Below are 21,504 nucleotides of genomic sequence, written 5' to 3' on the forward strand. Positions count from 1 at the left end.
CAGTCTCAGGACTGAAGACCACAACAGCAACAACAGTATTTTTGGCGCTTGTCAGGCGGAACATGGGCCATTTATGTTACCGCAGCTTCCAAGCAGCTTTCGTCGCACCGGACGACGGCACGGCGTGTTCGGTCAGAGGGTTACACGCCCTCTGTAGTAAAACAAAAGCTCAGTTAATGGAACGACGATGAACTTGAACAAGGGTCTTGGGACGTCCGTCCCGAACAAATAAATCGAACGGTAATCCGAGGGTCATGGTGTCGGGTCCATGTGCAGCAGCTTTTTTTTATTTTCAATTTTTACGTTACTTGCAGAGCAAATAATTCGAAATAGTGCTCGTTTGTTCATTACTTCTTTGCTCTTAACTCTTTTCGCAACATATTTCCAAGAGAGTATCCCCATACGCTGCTGAATGTACCAACACAAATATACAGTATCATTGTACGACACACACTCAAGAGATATGACGTCACAAACACTGAGACGCGTGAAAAAATGCCGCATCATACATGAAGTTTTAATGCACTTAGGTGTATTTTTTACCACTAAGGCACTCCTACAGTCGGATCAAAAGTGCGAAGCGCAAACTGTTGTAGGAGCTATGAAGAGGCGGTGCCATACAGACGTATACAAAGTCGCGTTGTAGACATGCGAAACAGAAACTGTTTCATAATCTCAAAGGTGTTTGCAGAAGTACATGGAAATCAAATGTTTTCGATATTACACTATAAAAACAGTTTTTTTTTTTTCGTTTCCAATAGACAGCTGAATGAGTAACCGAGCAATGCCGTGTTTGTCAGGCAGTATTTGCATAAAAGGCATGAAAAGGAAGGCAAATGAAAATTTTCAACTAAGGGTCCAAAAAACAGAGGCCGAGTTCGTGGCAAAATATAGGAATGTCGTCATTAATTCATCAGAATCTAGGAAATTCACAACAGTCTAATACCAGAAAAAAAACAATTGACTGATTTAATGAAGCCCTGCACGCAGCAGAGCAGATTTATTCTGTTGACTGACTCGTGGCGGGACCAAACAAACCCACAAATTATACGATGAGATTTTTCCAAGATGAAGAAGGCTTGCCATCGTGCAGTGTTAAAGTGATTCCCCCAATTGCACTCCTGTAGCGCAACGCAGCAAAGTCTATTTTTAACTTCAGGTTGCTAACTCGATCAAAAAACTTCAAAAGTGCTGTTATCTCAGAGAGACAGGAAAAAAGAAATCATATCCCGAGAAGACTGTATGACTATACTTCCCGTTGTAGGTCGCCAGCTATGCTCACCAATATTTGGCGAAATGATGCGTTATGCATGGTTTGCTGCCAAATTTTGCGATAAGCGAGAGCTTCTTACCAATGTAAACCAAGTCTGCTATCCTATGGAAACTTTAAAACGATAATGTAATTGTAACAATGTGGCGTTTATAACGCATGCAGGACGCCGAGAAAATTACTGTTTCCCCTGTTTTTACGATGAACATCAACCCAGCACGTGTAAATCATTAGCCGGCTTGTGTGGACGAGCGGTTCTAGGCGCTACAGTCTGGAACCGCGCGATCGCTACGGTCGCAGGTTCGAATCCTGCCTCGGGCATGGATGTGTGTGATGTCCTTAGGTTAGTTAGGTTTAAGTAGTTCTAAGTTCTAGGGGACTGATGACCTCAGAAGTTAAGCCCCATAGTGCTCAGAGCCATTTGAACCATTCTTTGTAAATCATTAACTGTAAAATAATGAAAGTATCTAATTTTATACACAAACTTCTCATGTACCCTTCACAATCCCTTCCGGGAAATTTCTTGCAATCCCAAATTTTTCTTTCTCTTTCCTTTTCATGCCTCTTATGAAAATATTAACAAGTACAGTGGAAACGGAAATGAAAGTTTCTCGTCATTGGCCGGGAGGCCCCTTGCGGGGCAGATCCGACCACCTTGGTGCAGGTCTTATTACATTCAACGCCACGTTGGGAGACCTGCGCGCCGGATCGGGATGGAACGATGATGAAGACGACCCAGTCCCTGAGTAGAGAGAATCTCCGACGGAGACGGGAATCGAACCCGTGCCCGTAGGACTGTAATCCGTCACGCTGGCCACCTTTTTTTCTTTTGTAATCTCATTTTGTTCTGCATTGTTTGTTGAATTTGTTCGTGGCGGACGTCCGATGACACTCGTTCACGTTGTTCGTTGATCCATTCACTCCGGTCTTTTTTTTTTATTACTGAGGGTAGTTAATCCCTCTGGCCGAACACGCTGAGTTACCGTGCCGGCATCACTCAGCTATCGGGGCGGACAACAAGTACAATATACTGAGCAGTGTCTCAGTTTATTCGCAGTGTAAAGTAAAAACTGAATATAAAAAAATCACCGCCCAGTAACTCGAACAAGCGGTTCTCGGGTTACAATCCTGTATTCTTTCCACTGCGCCGACCGCTGCCTGAAAACCATCTTAGCAAATCTACAGTTAAGGCTCACCGGCCACTTGACCATCTTCTTCTGTGCGAATGCACAAACAGTGCCCGAACTCTTACGGGAATCGGCAACGCGCCGCGAGTAATGAGTATAGTGGGCGGGGGCACTACGAATGTAGTGCGGGACAACACGTTGAGAATGTGGGTTTTGTGGGAGGCGTGCCAGAGATAAGTCCCTGCAGTCGCGCTATCCTCTGTGTCCTCGGTGGCTCAGATGGATAGAGCGTCTGCCATGTAAGTAGGAAGTCCCGGGTTCGAGTCCCGGTCGGGGCACACATTTTCGTCTGTATGTCAACGCCTGTAAGCAGCTAAGGGTGTTCATTTCATTGTAACTACAAAATTGTGTTTGTTCTAGCAGATCTCGCTTGGTTTCACACGAAACAAGGATTTACCTTGCTGGTTTAGAGGTAACAAGGCCAAAAACAGCAGAGAGAAAGCTGTGATTAAAGAAGTGGCTAATGAACTGTTTGAGCAATTGGAATCCGATGATTTTCGTAATTATCTAAGAATGGATGAATCACCTATTTCGGAGCTGCAGAACATCATCAACCCATTCTTAACGGAAATAGAATGCAGCCAAGAAGGAGGCTGTGGGCTTTGAGGAGAGACTGTTAGTTACATTTGATTTCTGACGTCTGATATAAGCTAAGAAGACCTCACTTTTTATGCTGGTGTATCCTCACATTTATTAACTAAAATGATTCTTGAAGCCTACAACGTAGTTTATAGTTGACTGAGGAAATACACCATGGTAAAGGGAAATAAATAAAACAAACGTTCACCTAAACTTTAATTATGTATGTAGCATAAAAGACAACCTGTAACTTTAAGAATCTCATGCCCCCTTCCAGCCTGTTTTTTCTCCACCTACCAACTCCTTGACTCCATTCTCTTCCCACGAGTCTTTTTCTTTTCCCTCCACTGTCTTCCCCACTCCTTTCTCGCGTCCGCCCTGCCCCCCCCCTTTTTCTGTGCCCCCTCCTTCCATCGGCTAACCCCTTTCCCCTCCCCCCTTCCCCCCTCATACCATTATAATGTTTTCCGTGTGTGTTCAGTGTTGTGCGTCCCCTATTTACAGTGCAACACAAACCAGACTCTCTGTATTTTTCAAGTGTGCCTGTCTATTTCCTAAGTATTTTAAATCAGCATCACTGACCTCTTTGTTTTTTATGTTTTCTTCGCAACTTTTTCGCCATGTACCAGTTTTAAACAGTCACCGTTTTATTACCTCTTTTTATTGTTATATCTCGTCATTACGTTTTTCGACTTTATCTATAGGCTGCAGAGCGGCGTATTACGCTGCTGCCAGCCACCCCGACCCCATTGGGCGGGGGGGGGGGGGGGAGAATTCGAAATACAATAAAGAAAAAAAGCATTTTAAGAAACTCATTTAAAATTTTAAGAAGAAAGACTTCACACGCCGGTGGCACACATCATCTAATAAATACAACAGCAGATACATCAGAAATGAATCATTTACCAACTGTTAGATCTGTAATAAATAATCCCACTCTTTTGTCTTCATAGTAGAGGTCTTTGATATAGCCTGGAGTTTCTTAACACTTATAACAATGTAGTACGTATATTTTATGATTTAACGCCCACTGATGGTTGATATTTTGGTTTTTAGAATTCATTTCCGTTCAAGTATCGGAAATAAAACCAAACAACAGAAATGAAGAATGGCGACGAACTTTATTCCCTCTATTTGACACACGAAAACTTTACGGAATCGCTAAAAAAAGAAAACGAAAAAAGTGTTCCATTTCTTGGATCTATATTGGTATACTCCTCGCACGACGATTCCCACAAACGTCTGCAGTCTTTAAATTTCTCCAGAAACTCTGTCCTTAAAGTTTCGTCAGTTCCATACTCTGTCACGTATATGAGAATAGTATTTAACCCGGCGCGCAATGACAAAATACGAAATTCCGTCGGGAGGTCGGTGCAACATCGGTACACGCGGCCAACTTGTTAAGGGACGACCGCCCGTCCATCTGTCGGTCGGTCGGTTGGTGCGTGTGCAGGGCCTTTTAGACTCACTGCAGAGAGGGGTGTAAACAAATCACTGCCGATACGTTCACGAAATGTGGCGTGACGTGGCAGTTGGCGGTTGTGGCTTGAGCTGAGCAGGTTTGTGTCACAGTTTAACTTCTTATGGTTACTCGTTTATTACGTCATTATGTAGTCTCCAAACTGATATTGCATATTTTAGATTTATTATTATTACCATCATCATCATCAACAACAACAGCTATGGGAACTGTTACCGTGTGACTATTTCTACATACGCTACAGAAAAAATAATCCAGTTGCATCACCATATAGTGTTTTGTTTATTTACAAAATAACTGATACCAGATATTCTCTTAAATTTCGTTAATTGTTCACTGTTGGAGAAGACTAACCCTAGAACACTAAAGGAGAAGGCGCAACGTTAAATTGTTCCTAAGAATCGTAAATCGAACTACTCCAAATCTATTCAAAGAAAGTCATAATTTGTAGGTTATGCATTAGTTATTTACAGTTACTAGATTTTCAGTGGACTGTTGCAAAAGAAAGTACAAAATGCACTGTTTTCTACGCTACTGCAATCTTATATTTTATGAAACTTGAGTAACCTAGAGGTAATGGTAGTACAGCGGAGAATCGATGTTACAGAAATGCCAAGAAGCATTTCCCATTAAAAAGTTGTATACGTTTTTATAAAAAGTGTTGAAATCATTGTTTATGTTTATATAACGTCGCGTTGTTGAAGTTGAACGTTTCTATGAATAGGTGTTAAAAGCCTGAAGAGATTCAAACGGACTCTACTCTGCAACTTCAGGAGCAGCTGACTTCACGATGGGGAAGAATTTATACACACATGAGGGAACTCGCCAGGCGTCCACATATATCTTGCCGACTAGTCAGGAAGGTAAATACATTCACATTTTACAATTTCATGGCAGTTTTTAATAATTTTGTATTACGCCTCTAATATAAAACTTTCTCTTATCTGATCACCCTAAAACACCTATGCTGGGTGCATTACTGAAGATCGTGTTTCTCATTTTGTATTGACCATAGACGTCACGGATGACACCTTTTTTGAGGTTGTGTTGCCAGACTACGTTGGAAAATGAATATTTATTTTAGCGTTGATGAAGACTGTCATACTTTGAGAAAAACCTGCTATATGCACTTCAGAACCTGTAAGAATTTCCTTTTAGCATGTAAATGATATATGAAGAATTGCAGATCGAAGAGGCCGACAGTGTTAAATTTCTGGGATTACAACGATAATAAATTAAGTTGGGAAGGGCATACAACAGAATTGCTGAAGCGTCTAAACCTGTCTGTGTTTGCAGTGAGAATGTCAGATGTAGGCATAAATTTTTTTAAAAAAGAAAAACAAACCTTGCATACTTTGCTTACTTTCATTCTATTATATGGGATCATATTCTGGAGTAACTGGCCAAACCAAGCAAAAGCTTATAGCATGCAAAAGTGCGCATAAAGACTCATTTGTGGTGTAAATTCAAGATCATGATGTAGAAACCTGTCCAAGCAACTTGGTATTTTAACCACTGCTTTTCAGTATTTTTATTCCTTAATGAAATTTGTTGCAAGTAATATCTCTCTTTCTAACCAATAGGTCAGTACATTGTACCAGTACTGGGAATAAGAACAATCTACATAAAGACTTAAAAATCTCTTACCTTGGTCCAAAAGGGGTCCAACATTCAGAAGCACACATTTTCAATAAATTGTCACCAACAATTAAAAACTTGGTTACAAATAAGGCAGGCAGAGTTTCACAGACTTTTTGATAGGCAATGACTCTTACTATGCAGATGAACAGTTTAAGTAAAGATGTCTGTTCGATTTCAGTTCTGACAGCACTTTGTCACAACAGTCAAGATTAGGTATGTTGTCTATGATAAATTAGAAGTGCATAACTACGTTTCATTCAGACAGTGTAGCCTGTAAATATTAGCAGTTTACTGTAATGTATTCACATGTTTTGACAATCTCCTGACAAATGATCAGAGTAGTGAGCATTATATTAAAAGTTACTGTTTTTCTTTTGTTATACTCTGCCACACCCGCGAGAATCATCTCATTTTTGAGTCTATGGAAAGAAATCTGAATCTAATTAACTAATATCATGGGGCAATGTTTCCCATTTTTCAGCATTGCGAATTCCTCAATTATATTTGCGCCCTCTAAAAAAGATCGTGTTTTTTTCACTGCGGCCCGACATAATTATAAGTTTATAACATTTCTGAAGGGAGGCATAAATAGGTACAGTTCTGAACCCTCAAATTCTCGCATAGATCCTGATACTTTGGTCTTTAACATACACGTGACTGAATGCCGCCATACATTCTATACTAGCTCGTAGCATCGCCAGTTAAAGTCGACGGATCTTACAATATTCAGATCTTCGTTGGTGCCGCCTAATCTCAACCTCGGGCTATGCTGCAGATTAGTCTGTCACAACATCCTGATTACAAAAAAAATTAAAAAAACATAGAAACAAATATTGTCAGTGCTCTGTTCTACCTCTATGCAAGTGCGAAATAGCGCACTGACATTACGTCAGGGGTGGAAGCAGACGTCTAGTATTAGTACGCTCATTGCACTCGAAGGTACCACAAGATAAGCTGTTGTTTCAAATGAATATGGTGGCAGACTGATCAGTAGCGTAGTCAAAAATTTTCAAGGATAGGTTGAGAGGCCCCATAGTCTGGCTGTAAGGTGACAAAGCCAGCGAATGGGTTCGTCAAACCACATGTTTTTAATCTTTACATTTTGCGCATTCTATAGCTACGTTTACGCCCCCAATGGAGACAGCTGTTTTCCCCAATGTGGTCTGATATTTTCAGTTCAGTACGTTGTTTTAGTAGAACGGAGACCACGCTACTTGCGCACTTAAAATGCGTGATATCAAATGACGTCAACCTCGCCGTAGTTGTTCAGACTCTGTGGGTAAAGGGGTTGTGGTATAGAGTTACATTCGATACGGGTTTGACCAGTGACGTAACGCCGTAAACAATATGGCGACGATATCATTATGTTGTTGACGATTTTTTCAAACGGAGGAAGGTTCAGATCAGGATGTCAACACAACCTAGTTTCCTTAGTATCACACTCGTTGGCTTCGCCAACCCACACCCTCACTGTTACCTTCCAACCTAACCTCTCCTATACCTCGGGCTAAGCAACAGATCCGTGCCACACCACATCCAGCTTTATTTACTTTGTTTTCAATTTCATTGCCAATCAACAGACTGTGAAAATACGCACAAAAAGACGACGTGACAGCAGCTATTAACATCGTCACTGGCCAAAGCCGATGACTCTTATCGAACATTCCTCTTGACTTGTTGTATACTTCAGTACTTTCATCAACTGAAAACTGATAACGAAATTCATTGTTATCAAAATGCTATTAAAGATTTTCCATTTAAAATTCTGTAAATTCTAATTGTTTATATGTCGGAATGTTGAAGTTGCCCGTTAGTGTAAACTTATTTAATACGTTGAATATAAGTGACTCACCTGTGCACGGGCATCTAACAGATCATTTCGTAAGGGAAATTCGTTACCATATTTTACAATTCGACAAGTTTTAATATACTTCATTTTGTGTGTGTGACATGAAAGTTTATCTTTTTTCTCTCTGAAAGAGGAAGGAATTTACTTCATTCTTTGTGTTAGGTACATGTCTGATCAAAAACTCATCAGTTGGCAGTAATCAGTGCAATAATGCCACTCACAATGCCAAAAAAGTTACACTATTGGTGTGGTGAGTCTGGGCAGCGTAGTCCTAGGTCTAGGTTGGCGTGACGGTCTTTACTTTACTGATATAGATGCACATTATCACAAACGAAGCCGATATCTGTATACGTTAGTGACATGATTGGAGAATTGCTTTGTAACCAATGCACCGAATGTATCATAACTTTCCTGATGGCTGAAATGTTATGTCGCAATTATCCCTTCAGAGACAGAATATTTTCTTTTTCGCCTGCGGCGATTCAGACTTCAGTTTGTCATGTGGAGTTTCAGGAATGCTTTCATTTTAGAGATAAATCTGTCAGGGCTGTATAATGGTTGCGTCTCACTTAATTTGGTGTTATGCTTGTCTGCCCTAATCCGAAGGATCTTGGAATATCGAAGCTGTACCATTGTTGTGGTTATGTTCACCCTGTCTAAATGACTCTCTTCTCAGGACTTCCTGTTTTTCAGAGTCGTCGTGACTTTTGTTGATGGCTTCCTGTTCCGTATCTATACTCAAATCGGTATGCATGTTGACAGTCCTGATGTATCTGTTGCATCTCAGAATAGAAAGCTTTCTGTTCCGATGCATTTATTTAATATCAACATATTGTTTATCTTCTTTCTATAGATGTTCTAATTATCGTATAGCGCAGCCCTCTTTGGCCAACGATCTACTCCTTGGGTGGCTAGTCAGTTGTCGATAGCACAGAAGGAACGCTCTGAATTGATCCGACGTATTTGTTTGATGCTTTGCTTTTTTAATCCAAACAGCCATCTTGTGCTTCAGTTTGTATGTTTTGTTGTGTAAATCAGTCTGTCATTAATTGAAAGATGAGTGGAGCTATATGTTACAGTATTATCTGCATAGAGTCGGTTACTAGTCTATTGTATGCTTTTGCTGGAAGTAGCTTTGGCTAGTGATAATGTAAAAAGAATATGACTATGACACCGTACAGTAAAGCCAATTTTGACTATCAGCTATGAGAGTCTTGAACTGTCGTTGGTATGTAGCTGTTTTGGTCAGGATATTCTTGTTATTAACATCATCAGATACATTAAAAACTTAAAAATATTACAGTTTGAAAACAGGGACTTTCGTCGGGAACGTATTTCCATATGTACCGTATTGGCCAGAATATTATCCGCACTCCTACATTTCGAGGAAGAAATAAAAACAACTGGGCGAAAATAAGTCGCTCATTGATTGAGAGGAGAAAAGTTACCAAAAATTTATTTGTACTCATATGTAAGACCTAGGTATGTACCGTAAACATTTGTTCTAACGTTTGATACAAAACATGGCAACATATTTTGTCTTACACATCTCGTCACTATCAGTACCGGTGTTTACGTCAATACCAGTATTTACTTCATCACTATCGCTCCTATTCTTTTTTTTTCATTTTTAATTTTCTTCCCGCAGTACGTCAACCTCACTGCCATCCAGCGCATTCAATATGCAGCATTTTTAACATCTTTGATGATGGATTCTGATATTGGGCACCATGAATAATCCACGCACACAAAAGCGTAACTCGTGGCTTATCACGTCGTGCAAGGACATGATCTCTTTTCAAAATTAAACAGTGCTTGTCCACCCAAAGCCATCTTGAATACGTTCAGATAGTTAAACAAATAAATCTTGAAAGTTTCTCTGAAAAAAAAAAAAAAAAATAATACGATAGTAACACGTTGAACACACGCGAAAATTACGTAACCTTGATTTATCAGTTAATTTCTTTGGTATGGAAAGTTGACTAATCTCTCCTGCGCCCATCACCTATTAGATGTTGACTCTGAGTCCTCTGTGAGATAATAAAGTTGACATTTTAATCAAATACGCAAAACACCATATTGCCAGACCATTTATTCAGCGATGTACCTAAACAAGATCAATGAGTGAACATAAACTACCATACGAACCCCCCTACCCCCCCCCCCCCCCCCCCCCCATGACCTTGCCGTTGTTGGGGAGGCTTGCGTGCCTCAACGATACAGATAGCCGTACCGTAGGTGCAACCACAACGGAGGGGTATCTCTTAAGAGGCCAGACAAACGTTTGGTTCCTGAAGAGGGGCAGCAGCCTTTTCAGTAGTTGCAGGGGCAACAGTCTGGATGATGGATCTGGCCTTGCAACACTAACCAAAAAGGCCTTGCTGTTGTGGTACTGCGAACGGCTGAAAGCAAGGGGAAACTACAGCCGTAATTTTTCCTGAGGGCATGCAGCTTTACTGTATGGTTAAATGATGATGGTATTCTCTTGGGTAAAATATTCCAGAGGTAAAATAGTCCCCAATTCGGATCTCCGGGCGGGGATTACTCAAGAGGACGTCGTTATCAGGAGAAAGAAAACTGGCGTTCTACGTATCGGAGCGTGGAATGTCAAATCCCTTGATCGGGCAGGTAGGTTAGAAAATTTAAAAAGGGAAATGGATATGTTAAAGTTAGATATAGTGGGAATTAGTGAAGTTCGGTGGCAGGAGGAACAAGACTTTTGGTCAGGTGAATACAGGGTTATAAATACAAAATCAAATAGGGGCGTTGCAGGAGTAGGTTTAATAATAAAAAAAATAGTGCGGGTAAACTACTACCAACAGCATAGTGAAGGCATTATTGTGGCCAAGATAGACACGAAGCCCATGCCTACTACAGTAGTACATGTTTATACGCCAACTAGCTATGCAGATGAAGAAATTGATGAAATGTATGATAACAGAAGTTATTCAGATAGTGAAGGGAGACGAAAATTTAATAGACATGGGTGACTGGAATTCAAGAGAAGGAAAAGGGAGAGAAGGAAATATAGTAGGTGAATATGGATTTGGGGCTAAGAAATGAAACAGGAAGCCGCCTGGTAGAATTTTGCACCGAGCATAACTTAACCGTAGTTAACACTTGGTTAAAGAATCATAAAAGAAGGTTGTATACATGGAAGCATCCTAGAGATACTAGAAGGTATCAGATAGATTATATAATGATAAGACAGAAATTTAGGAACCAGATTTTAAATTGTAAGATATTTCCAGGGGCAGATGTGGACTCTGACCACAATCTATTGGTTATGAACTGTAGATTAAAACTGAAGAAACTGCAAAAAGATGTGAATTTAAGTAGATGGGACCTGGATAAACTGATTAAACCAGAGGTTGTACAGGGTTTCAGGGAGAGCATAAGGGAACAATAGACAGGAATGGGGGAAAGAAATACAGTAGAAAAAGAATGGGTAGCTTTGAGGGATTAAGTAGCGAAGGCAGCAGAGGATCAAGAAGGTAAAAAGTAGAAATCCATGGTTAACAGAAGAAATATTGAATTTAATTGATGAAAGGAGAAAATATAAAAATGCAGTAAGTGAAGCAGGCAAAAAAGAATACAAACGTCTCAAAAATTAGATCGATAGGAAGTGCAAAATGGCTAAGCAGCGATGGCTATAGGACAAATGGAAGGATGTAGAGGCTTATCTCACTAGGTGTAAGATAGATACTGCGTACAGGAAAATTAGAGACTTTTGGAGAAAAGAGAACTACTTGCATGAATATCAAGATCTCAGATGGAAACCCAGTTCTAAGCAATGAAGAAAAAGAATGGTGGAAGGAGTATATAGAGGGTCTATACAAGGACGATGTACTTGAGGACAATATTATGGAAATGGAAGAGGATGAAGATGAAGATGAAATGGGAGATACGATATTGCGTGAAGAGTTTGACAGATCACTGAAAGACCTAAGTCGAAACAAGGCCCGGTTAGTAGACAACATTCCATTAGAACTACTGACGGCCTTGGGAGAGCCAGTCCTGACAAAACTCTACCATCTGGCGAGCAAGATGCATGAGACAGACGAAATTCCCTTAGACTTAAAGAAGAATGTAATAATTCCAATCCCAAAGAAAGCAGGTGTTGACAGATGTGAAAACTACCGAACTATCAGTTTAGTACGTCACAGCTGCAAAATACTAACGCGAATTCTTTACAGACGAATGGAAAAAAATGGTAGAAGCCGACCTCGGGGAAGGTCTGTTTGGATTCCGTAGAAATGTTTGAGCACATGAGGTAATACTGACCCTACGACTTATCTTAAAGAAAGATTAAGGAAAAGGCAAACCTACGTTCTAGCATTTGTAGACTTAGAGAAAGTTTTTGACAATGTTGACTAGAATACTCTCTTTCAAATTCTGAAGGTGGCAGGGGTAAAATACAGGGAGCGAAAGGCTATTTACAATTTGTACAGAAACCAGATAGCAGTTATAAGAGCCGAGGGACATGAAAGGGAAGCAGTGGTTGGGAAGGGAGTGAGACAGGGTTGTAGCCTCTCCCCGATGTTATTCAATCTGTATATTGAGCAAGCAATAAAAAAACAAAAGGAAAGTTCGGAGTAGGTATTAAAATCCATGGAGAAGAAATAAAAACTTTGAGGTTCGCCGATGACATCGTAATTCTATCAGAGAAAGCAAAGGACTTGGAAGAGCAGTTGAACGGAATGGACACTGTCTTGAAAGGAGAGTATAAGATGAACATCAACAAAAGCAAAACGAGGATAATGGAATGTAGTCAAATTACATCCGGTGATGCTGGGGGAATTAGATTAGGAAATGAGACACTTAAAGTAGTAAACGAGTTTTGCTGTTTGGGGAGCAAGATAACTGATGATGGTCGAAGTAGATAGGATATAAAACGTAGCCTGGCAATGGCAAGGAAAGCGTTTTGGAAGAAGAGAGATTTGTTAACATCGAGTATAGATTTACGTGTCAGGAAGTCTTCTCTGAAAGTATTTGTACGGAGTGTAGCCATGTATGGAAGTGAAATGTGGACGATAAATAGTTTAGACAAGAAGAGAATAGAAGCTTTCGAAATGTGGTGCTACATAAGAATGCTGAAGATTAGGTGGGTAGATCACATAACTAATGACGAATATTGAATAGATTTGGGTCACAACTTGACTAGAAGAAGGAATCGGTTGGTAGGGCATATTGTGAGGCATCAAGGGATCACCAATTTAGCATTGGAGGGCAGCGTGGAGGGTAAAAATCGTAGAGGGAGACCAAGAGATGAATACACTAAGCAGATTCAGAAGGATGTAGGCTGCAGTAGGTACTGAGAGACGAATAAGCTTGCACAGGATAGAGTAGCATAGAGAGCTGCATCAAACCAGTCTCAGGACTGAAGGCGACGACAACAACCACCACCATACATATAACACATCAAAGTGTAAAATACGAATGTTCCCAACACAAACAGTGAACCGTCGGTTGCTTTGTCATCCTGCCCTTTTCTTGGCAGCGAATCACTAATCCTACAGGAAAGTTTCCATTGGGCATAATTTTTCGCTTGAGAATGACATAAGGGAGTAACTCCCCCTCGGCTGTAACAGCCAATGTCACAGTTATTCTATCTTTTCCATTCCCAATTCCCCTTATTGAGATACTTTTTGCTCCTTTCATGTCTTCTGTCGTATTGCTCTGCATGGAAAAAAAACTGGCGTTTCGTCAACATTGGCAGTCTGATGGAAAGGGTATGAGTGACACTTTCGTAACCAATGACGTGTCGCTGTAAATTGACCAGCTTCTCCTCGAAATCTGCTGGCATTTGTGTGCTACTTCGTTCTTGAGCAAGGCCATGTCTTATAAACGGACACCAAGCAATCCTCATATGAAATTCTTGTTGTGGTACGTTTAAGACTTTTGCGATTTCCAAGGCTTTCAGCTGGATAATTTCTCCGCTTATCTTGCACATAGGAAAGAACTTTAGCTTAGAGTTCCGGCTACTTGCCACATTTCGGTTCCCCGAGTGATTTTCTCATTGAAACTCCCTTATTTCATTTATCTTCTGAAGAAACCCAACGTCGCACATTATATTCGTCCAGTCCATACTTCCTTCTGGCCCATCTGTTGGTTGTTGTTTTGGCATAAAGTACAACTATAAGTTTGAAGTTAGCGTCGTAACTAAACCGAATTCCTTAGCTTGATGATGCTTTCGGCTATAAATGATCGTTGATATCGTCATGAATCAGGCTTTCTTACCAGTACCCAACAAAAAGAATTATAAGCTAATGTAACAGTACTAACAGCCCCGCACAATGTTAAAACCAAAAAACACCGGTAAGAGTTTGCATTTTTGTGTAATAAAACGTCTTTCACCAGTATCGGTTACAGGCACTAATTTTATTTTTGCAGATAAGCTTAATTTTTTTATATAAAAAGACAAGGTATCGGATGTATGCTGCATCCTGACTTTTCGAGGATGAATAGTGCAGCTTATTTTCGGGTCAATACGGTACACTGTGAGAGGAGTCAGTTTCCAGTCCGAGCGATCTCGTTTCATTCCGTGATTCGCATTGGTCATAATTACAGTCTTGTTTCTGCCGATCGATTTAAGCTTCTTGCTCATTACAGTAATGATATCAGTGATTCTAAGAGTAAAGATATCTTTTTCTGTCTATCAACATGAACTATTCTGGTTGGGAATATATGTACGTAGAACATTCAGCTTCGCTTGTGAGCCTTGGTTGGGGAATCAGTGGATGTCACAGCAGGAGCTGCAGATCGAGATCTCTGCATAGATAATTTGTGAAGGACAGGGGCTGCCAGCTAAGAACCCTGCCGGCAGGAGGGGGGCTAGTGTACTGATAGCCGCAAATTTTTTTTCATCAGCCGTAGGCGGACAATGCGCGAAGCATCCGGCTAAAACGATAAGAATGAGTAATTGTGAGACTATCTCCAAACAATTAAAATGCCGTCGTACAACCAGGCCGAGGTTGGTCAGAGAACACTTTTTTAGACAATCATGTACTCAGCCGGTGAGTTCTCTGAAGGCCGGTGGAGATAGAAGCAGTTTGAGCAGAATCGTGTCTCCTCACGAAGGAAGAAACGCAACTCGGCTTCATGTACAGAGTACTGTTTCCCGACGAAAGCGAGTTGTCAATCAGACGACAGCCCCCCGAGGCTTGAGGAATTCCTTCTAAAGATGTTCACATTGGGCACTCTTAAATATACTAGAGTGGGAGGCCAAGAGCTGATGGTCTGAAAATTTTGTGCGCGGCAAGGCGACGGATTGGTGGACTAAAAGAAAAATTTAATTACTGGGGGGGGGGGGGGGGGGGAAATTGGCTGATCAGAGAACTTCAAACACCGATTCTTTGAAGGGAGAACAGACAACACTTTGACAGTTTCCTCATTGGCGTAAGTCGGCGCACTCTGTTTCATCGCAGGATTATGTATGTAAGATATTGCAGTGCCTTTGTCACTCTGAATTATGATGCAAAGTTGACGCCGGCCGTTGTGACCGAGCTGTTCTAGGCGCTTCAATCTGGAACCGCGCGACCACTACGGTCGCAGGTTATAATCCTGCCTCGGAAATGGATGTGTGTGATGTCCTTAGGTTAGTTAGGTTTAAGTAGTTCTAAGTTCTAGGGGACTGATAACCTCAGATGTTAAGTCCCATAGCACTCAGAGCCGTTATGAGATACATTAAATATACGCTACTGGCCATTAATATTGCTACACCACGAAGATGACGTGCTACAGACCGGCGTTGCCTGGTGAAATGTTGTTGTGATGCCTCGTGTAAGGAGGAGAAATGTGTACCATCACGTTTCCGACTTTGATAAAGGTCGGATTCTAGCCTATCGCGTTTGCGGTTTATCGTATCGCGACATTGCTGCTCGCATTGGTCGATATCCAATGACTGTTAGCAGAATATGGAATCGGTGGGTTCAGGAGGGTAATACGGAACGCCGTGCTGGATCCAATCGGCCTCGTATTAGTAGCAGTCGAGGTGACAGGCATCTTATCCGCATGGCTGTAACGGATCATACAGCCACGTCTCGATCCCTGAGGCAACAGATGGGGACGTTTGCAAGACAACAACCATCTGCACGAACAGTTCGACGACGTTTGCAGCAGCATGGACTATCAGCTCGGAGACCATGCTTGCGGTTCCCCTTGAGGCTGCATCGCAGACAGGAGCGCCTGCGATGGTGTACTCAACGACGAACCTGGGTGCGCGAAAGGCAAAACGTTTTTTTTTTCGGTTGAATCCAGGTTCTGTTTACAGCATCATGATTGTCGCATCCGTGTTTGGCGACATCACGGTGAACGCACATTGGAAACGTAAAGTCGTCATCGTCATACTGGCGTATTCCGGCGAGATGGTATGGAGTGCCAGGAGTGCCATTGGTTACACGTCTGTCACCTCTTGTTCACATTCACGGCACTTTGAACAGTGGACGGTACATTTCAGATGTGTTACGACCCGTGGCTCTACCCTTCATTCGATCCCTGCGAAACCCTATATTTCAGCAGGATAACGCACGACCACATGTTGCAGGTCCTGTACGGGCCTTTCTGGATACAGAAAATGTTCGACTGCTGCTCTGGCCAGCACATTCTCTAGATCTCTCACCAATTGAAAATGTACGGTCAATCGTGGCCTAGCAACGGGCTCGTCACAATACGCCAATCGCTACTCTTGATAAACTGTGGTATTGTGTTGAATCTGCACGGTCAGTTGTACCTGTAAACACCATCCAAGCTCTGTTGGACTCAATGCCCAGGCGTATCAAGGCCGTTATTACGGCCAGAGGTGGTTGTTCTGGGTACTCATGTCTCAGGATCCATGCACCCAAATTGCGTGAAAATGTAATCACAAGTCAATTCTAGTACTCGTATAATATATTTCTCCAATGAATACCCGTTCATAATCTGCATTTCTTCTTAATGGCCAGTAGCGTATTCACGGTTGCAAATATGGACAACCATCGGCTCTGTGATGCATGTTCAAAGGAACTTCGCATCGTAATTCAGAATTTCACAGGCACTGCAACATCGTATTTATCCGCTTACACCGAACAAGCGACTTCAAAGTAAAATGGCTCACCTATACGGGAATATACGTAATGACATGGTTGACAACACACGGAAGTTTGGGTATGGCTGTCAGTCGTGCACGGATAGCCAAATGGTAAGGCGACCGCTCGCTATAAGCGCGAAAACATGGGTTCGAGTCCCGGCCCGGAACAGAGTTTCATTGTCATTCCATTCTACAGCTGATTGCCCGCGTTCACAATTGCGAATCCGTTAAATAGATTATGTATGTGGTGTGGACTGTGTTCAGAGCATGACTGCAGACAACAGCGGAAAGGGAGACTGCGGTAGGTTACGCAATGCAGCAGTTTAACATGTTCGAGTTAAGAAGAGATACTTCAGACTTCTTTGATGGGTTGTTTTGCAGTGAGCTGACCAGCATCAGATTTGAGTCTTATGTATGTTTAGAGCGCGTCAACGGGACCTAACCAGGGGGGTTCGCGACGCCTAAAAATTGAAATGTATTGTGGTTCAAATGGCTCTGAGCACTATGGGACTTAACAGCTGTGGTCATCAGTCCCCTAGAACTTAGAACTACTTAAACCTAACTAACCTAAGGACGTCACACACATCCATGCCCGAGGCAGGATTCGAACCTGCGACCGTAGCAATCTCACGGTTCCGGACTGCGCGCCTAGAACCGCGATGTATTGTGATAAAATGGAACTCACAGCAGTCATTCAACAAGTAATTTTATCAGTTGATAAACCAATTTGAAACTATAACTACGCTTGTAAATTTAAATGATCTCCTGGTTCACTGGATTTCTGCCCTGAAGGCGTTCAACTGTTATGATTACAATTAGAAATTACTTATTTGTTTGGGTACTTTTTCGAAAGCATTTGTACATCAACTACACAATCTCTTTGAATTTCATGGATTTCATCAAGTGGCGGACAGGTCCCACTAATTCCAGCTTCTTTAGTTTTATTTTTTAAAGAAGTAAATGTTACTCATTCCTATGATTACGAACATCCGCCCTCTGTTCCGGGATTTCTAAAAAGACGATGAGAGATCCTCCCAAAATATGTTCCTAATTTGCCACAACGCGTAACTATTCACTCAGATTCAGTGCATTTAATGTAAAATTGACTTCGTAGATAGATCGCAACAGAGAAATAAAGAAGTTGCTTTGATTCAATCATTTTATGACAAGATTAAAAATATCAAAATGACATACACAACATTGGTTTTTAACCTTTTCCTTTCCAGCAAAGGCAAGAACAACTCTGAAACAACAATATTTTACTGCGGTTTTATTATTGCTGACGCAAAAAATTTTCTGCTTCTTCAATTTTCGATGAATGAGCAATTAAAAATTTAAAAAAAACTAAAAAATGGGAATTATATTGTTAAGCAACAAAGAGAAACTACACTCAATGTTGTTTTTTCTTCAGTAGCAAGATCACGTGATAAGAGAAACACCATTTAACTACCCTTCACCGTTTCAAGCTATTATCGCCACTGTTCAGTTTTAATCCCATAGTGCTTTCGAAGCTAGGTACGATAATAAGCTTCACCACGCACATTTTCTTTGTCGGTTTAACTCTAATGAATGACGACACCACACACATCTCAAGCCTCAACGATTGGCTTTAGTCATGTTTTCCTATTCAAAGTTCCATCAAACAATAGACGACGGAAAAAGTTTGCTGGAGAAAATAGGTATTAAAGACATTGGTAGATATCACGTGTTCATGCCACGACACATGCCGAGCAAATGGAGAGGCATAAACAGCAGATGTATATACATTGATTTGTCATCAGTCATACGTTTTCCGAGTTTGCTCAACATGTTTTGTGTCGCAATATTTGTTAACTTCGTAATCGATCGATGGTGGCGAACGCCTGCAGTGAAATGATAGGCAATTGGTGATAGGTCAAACAATGCTTCTGAAAGGGAGCCTTCATGTTCACAAGCTACTAAAAGTGAACGTAAAGGAAAGAAAACTACGCACGTGTTGTGACGATTACCTTCATTATGGATTTACATACATGGGCAGTGATGATAGCCAGCAACCGCAGTGTCTTGTATTATGAAGTACTGATCAATGAAAGCATGAAACCTGTTAATCTTCGAAGACATTTGGAGACGAAATATGGTACACGTTGGCAAGTTGATAGATTTTTATATTTTTTTAAGCAAACTCAGGAAGATCAAACGCAGTAAAAGTGTAATGTCAGACTACAGCGTCATTTCATTGCTAACTGCAAAATCTGGATAAGTCCACACAGTTGCGGAGAATTTAATCCTACCAGCTGCGAAAGTTGTATGTGAAACTATGGTGATACAGCTGCTAAGGAAATAAACTCAAGTACCCTTTCCAACGATACAGTGGAAAGAGGAATTGACAATGTCTTTCAGTGTGAAAGAACAATTAATTTCAAAACTTCAAGGTAACTGACTTTATTCCCTACAACTTAATGAAAGTACAGACATTGATGGAAAAGCAAATCTCTTGGTTTTCATCCGTTTTGATGTAAAGAGCAAATCTGTGAGGAGCTTTGGTTCTGAACGGAGATTTTTCGAACAACGGCAGAAGATATGTTTTGTGCGCTTAACGAGTTCGTGATAAACAACGATATTAAGTGGTATAATGTACAGCTATCGCTACTCAGAGTACGTGCTTTTACAAGTTTGAAGACAGGCCTAATGGATCGAGTAAAAGTTTCAGTACCGCATGTATAGTGTTCCCATTGCTTCATACACAGCGAAGCTTTAACAGCGAGAAAAATGCCTGAGGATTTGAAATGTGTTCTGTATGAAGGTACAAAACTTACTAATTTCATCAAGTCAAGTTCTCTAAATTCCTGTCTTTTCACAGTTTCAATGTGAAGAAATTGAGAGTGAACACACACACTATTTTTCTTACTTATTGAAGTGCGTCAGTTATCAAGAGAGAACTATGTCGTTTCTTTGAGCTGCTTGTTTCTTTTAGACAAGCAACATTCTTTTCCAAGCGAGAAACTGTATGATTTTGATTGCGTAAAGTGCCCTATCTCTACAAACTTGACTTAGACCGGCTAGGAAGAAATGTTAATGTCTTTCAGTTTAAGAAGCTGCAACTGTGGACAGTACGCGTGTAAAACAATAACTATTCATCAGTGGCAGTGCTCAAGGACTTCATAGATTCTTCAGGGGAAAAACTTTGCTGTAGTGCACAAAACACTTTCAGGACACTTGAGAGAATTAGTTGCAAGTTTTCAAGAACATTTCCCGAATATTTCCCTGTCCCACAGCCTAGTAACTGTTAGGTTGAAAATAGTTTCACTAATGTAGAAATCCATGACAAACGAGGTATGAATCTCTCTAAAACAGAACTGCTACTGGAACTATCTTGCAGTACTCGATGGAAAAAACTTTTTCAAAGAAATTGAACTTTGTACCTTTCGTGCACGTGCGTGCGTGCGCTGTTAATACACTTCTGGAAATTGAAATAAGAACATCGTGAATTCATTGTCCCAGGAAGGGGAAACTTTATTGACACATTCCTGGGGTCAGATACATCACATGATCACGTATAGCGTCTGATCAGTCTGCCCAATCCACGAACCATGCGAACGTTATCCAGGTATTTGGCATTTAAACTACGAACCACAAACGTAATGCGAAAATGTCAATTTTTGATTAATTTTGCATCGCACTTAGTATTCCAGACCGCAGCGACGCACGGATGCACGCCAAGACCGTAGGATCCTACGCAGTGCCGTAGGGGACCGCACCGCCACTTCCCAGCAAATTAGGGACACTGTTGCTCCTGGGGTATCGGTGAGGACCATTCGCAACCGTCTCCATGAAGCTGGCTACGGTCCCGCACACCGTTAGGCCGTCTTCCGCTCACGCCCCAACATCGTGCAGCCCGCCTCCAGTGGTGTCGCGACAGGCGTGAATGGAGGGACGAATGGAGACGTGTCGTCTTCAGCGATGAGAGTCGCTTCTGCCTTGGTGCCAATGATGGTCGTATGCGTGTTTGGCGCCGTGCAGGTGAGCACCACAATCAGGACTGCATACGACCGAGGCACACAGGGCCAACACCCGGCATCATGGTGTGGGAAGCGATCTCCTACATTGGCCTTACACCTCTGGTGATCGTCGAGGGGACACTGAATAGTGCACGGTACATCCAAACCGTCATCGAACCCATCGTTCTACCATTCCTAGACCGGCAAGGGAACTTGCTGTTCCAACAGGACAATGCACGTCCGCATGTATCCCGTGCCACCCAAAGTGCTCTAGAAGGTGTAAGTCAACTACCCTGGCCAGCAAGATCTCCGATTCTGTCCCCCATTGAGCATGTTTGGGACTGGATGAAGCGTCGTCTCACGCGGTCTGCACGTCCAGCACGAACGCTGGTCCAACTGAGGCGCCAGGTGGAAATGGCATGGTAAGCCGTTCCACAGGACTACATCCAGCATC

The 21,504-nt window shown here is 41.6% G+C and overlaps 1 protein-coding gene across 3 annotated transcripts in view; it reads left to right on the forward strand.

Annotated features, from left to right (window-relative positions):
• The first annotated feature begins 4,549 nt into the window (after positions 1-4,549).
• Positions 4,550-21,504, forward strand: part of LOC126281832 (transcriptional enhancer factor TEF-1) — an 824,099-nt gene continuing 807,144 nt past the window's right edge. The window contains exons 1-2 of one of the 3 annotated variants that reach the window (XM_049981067.1): positions 4,550-4,595; positions 5,241-5,379. In XM_049981067.1, the coding sequence (XP_049837024.1) occupies positions 5,307-5,379 (73 nt within the window). In that variant the 5' untranslated portion in view covers positions 4,550-4,595; positions 5,241-5,306. The remainder of the gene's footprint in view (positions 4,596-5,240; positions 5,380-21,504) is intronic. The other 2 variants (XM_049981068.1, XM_049981069.1) reach the window with 2 other exon arrangements.

The sequence above is a fragment of the Schistocerca gregaria genome, chromosome 7, assembly GCF_023897955.1.
Source record: "Schistocerca gregaria isolate iqSchGreg1 chromosome 7, iqSchGreg1.2, whole genome shotgun sequence".
Classification (NCBI taxonomy): domain Eukaryota; kingdom Metazoa; phylum Arthropoda; class Insecta; order Orthoptera; family Acrididae; genus Schistocerca; species Schistocerca gregaria.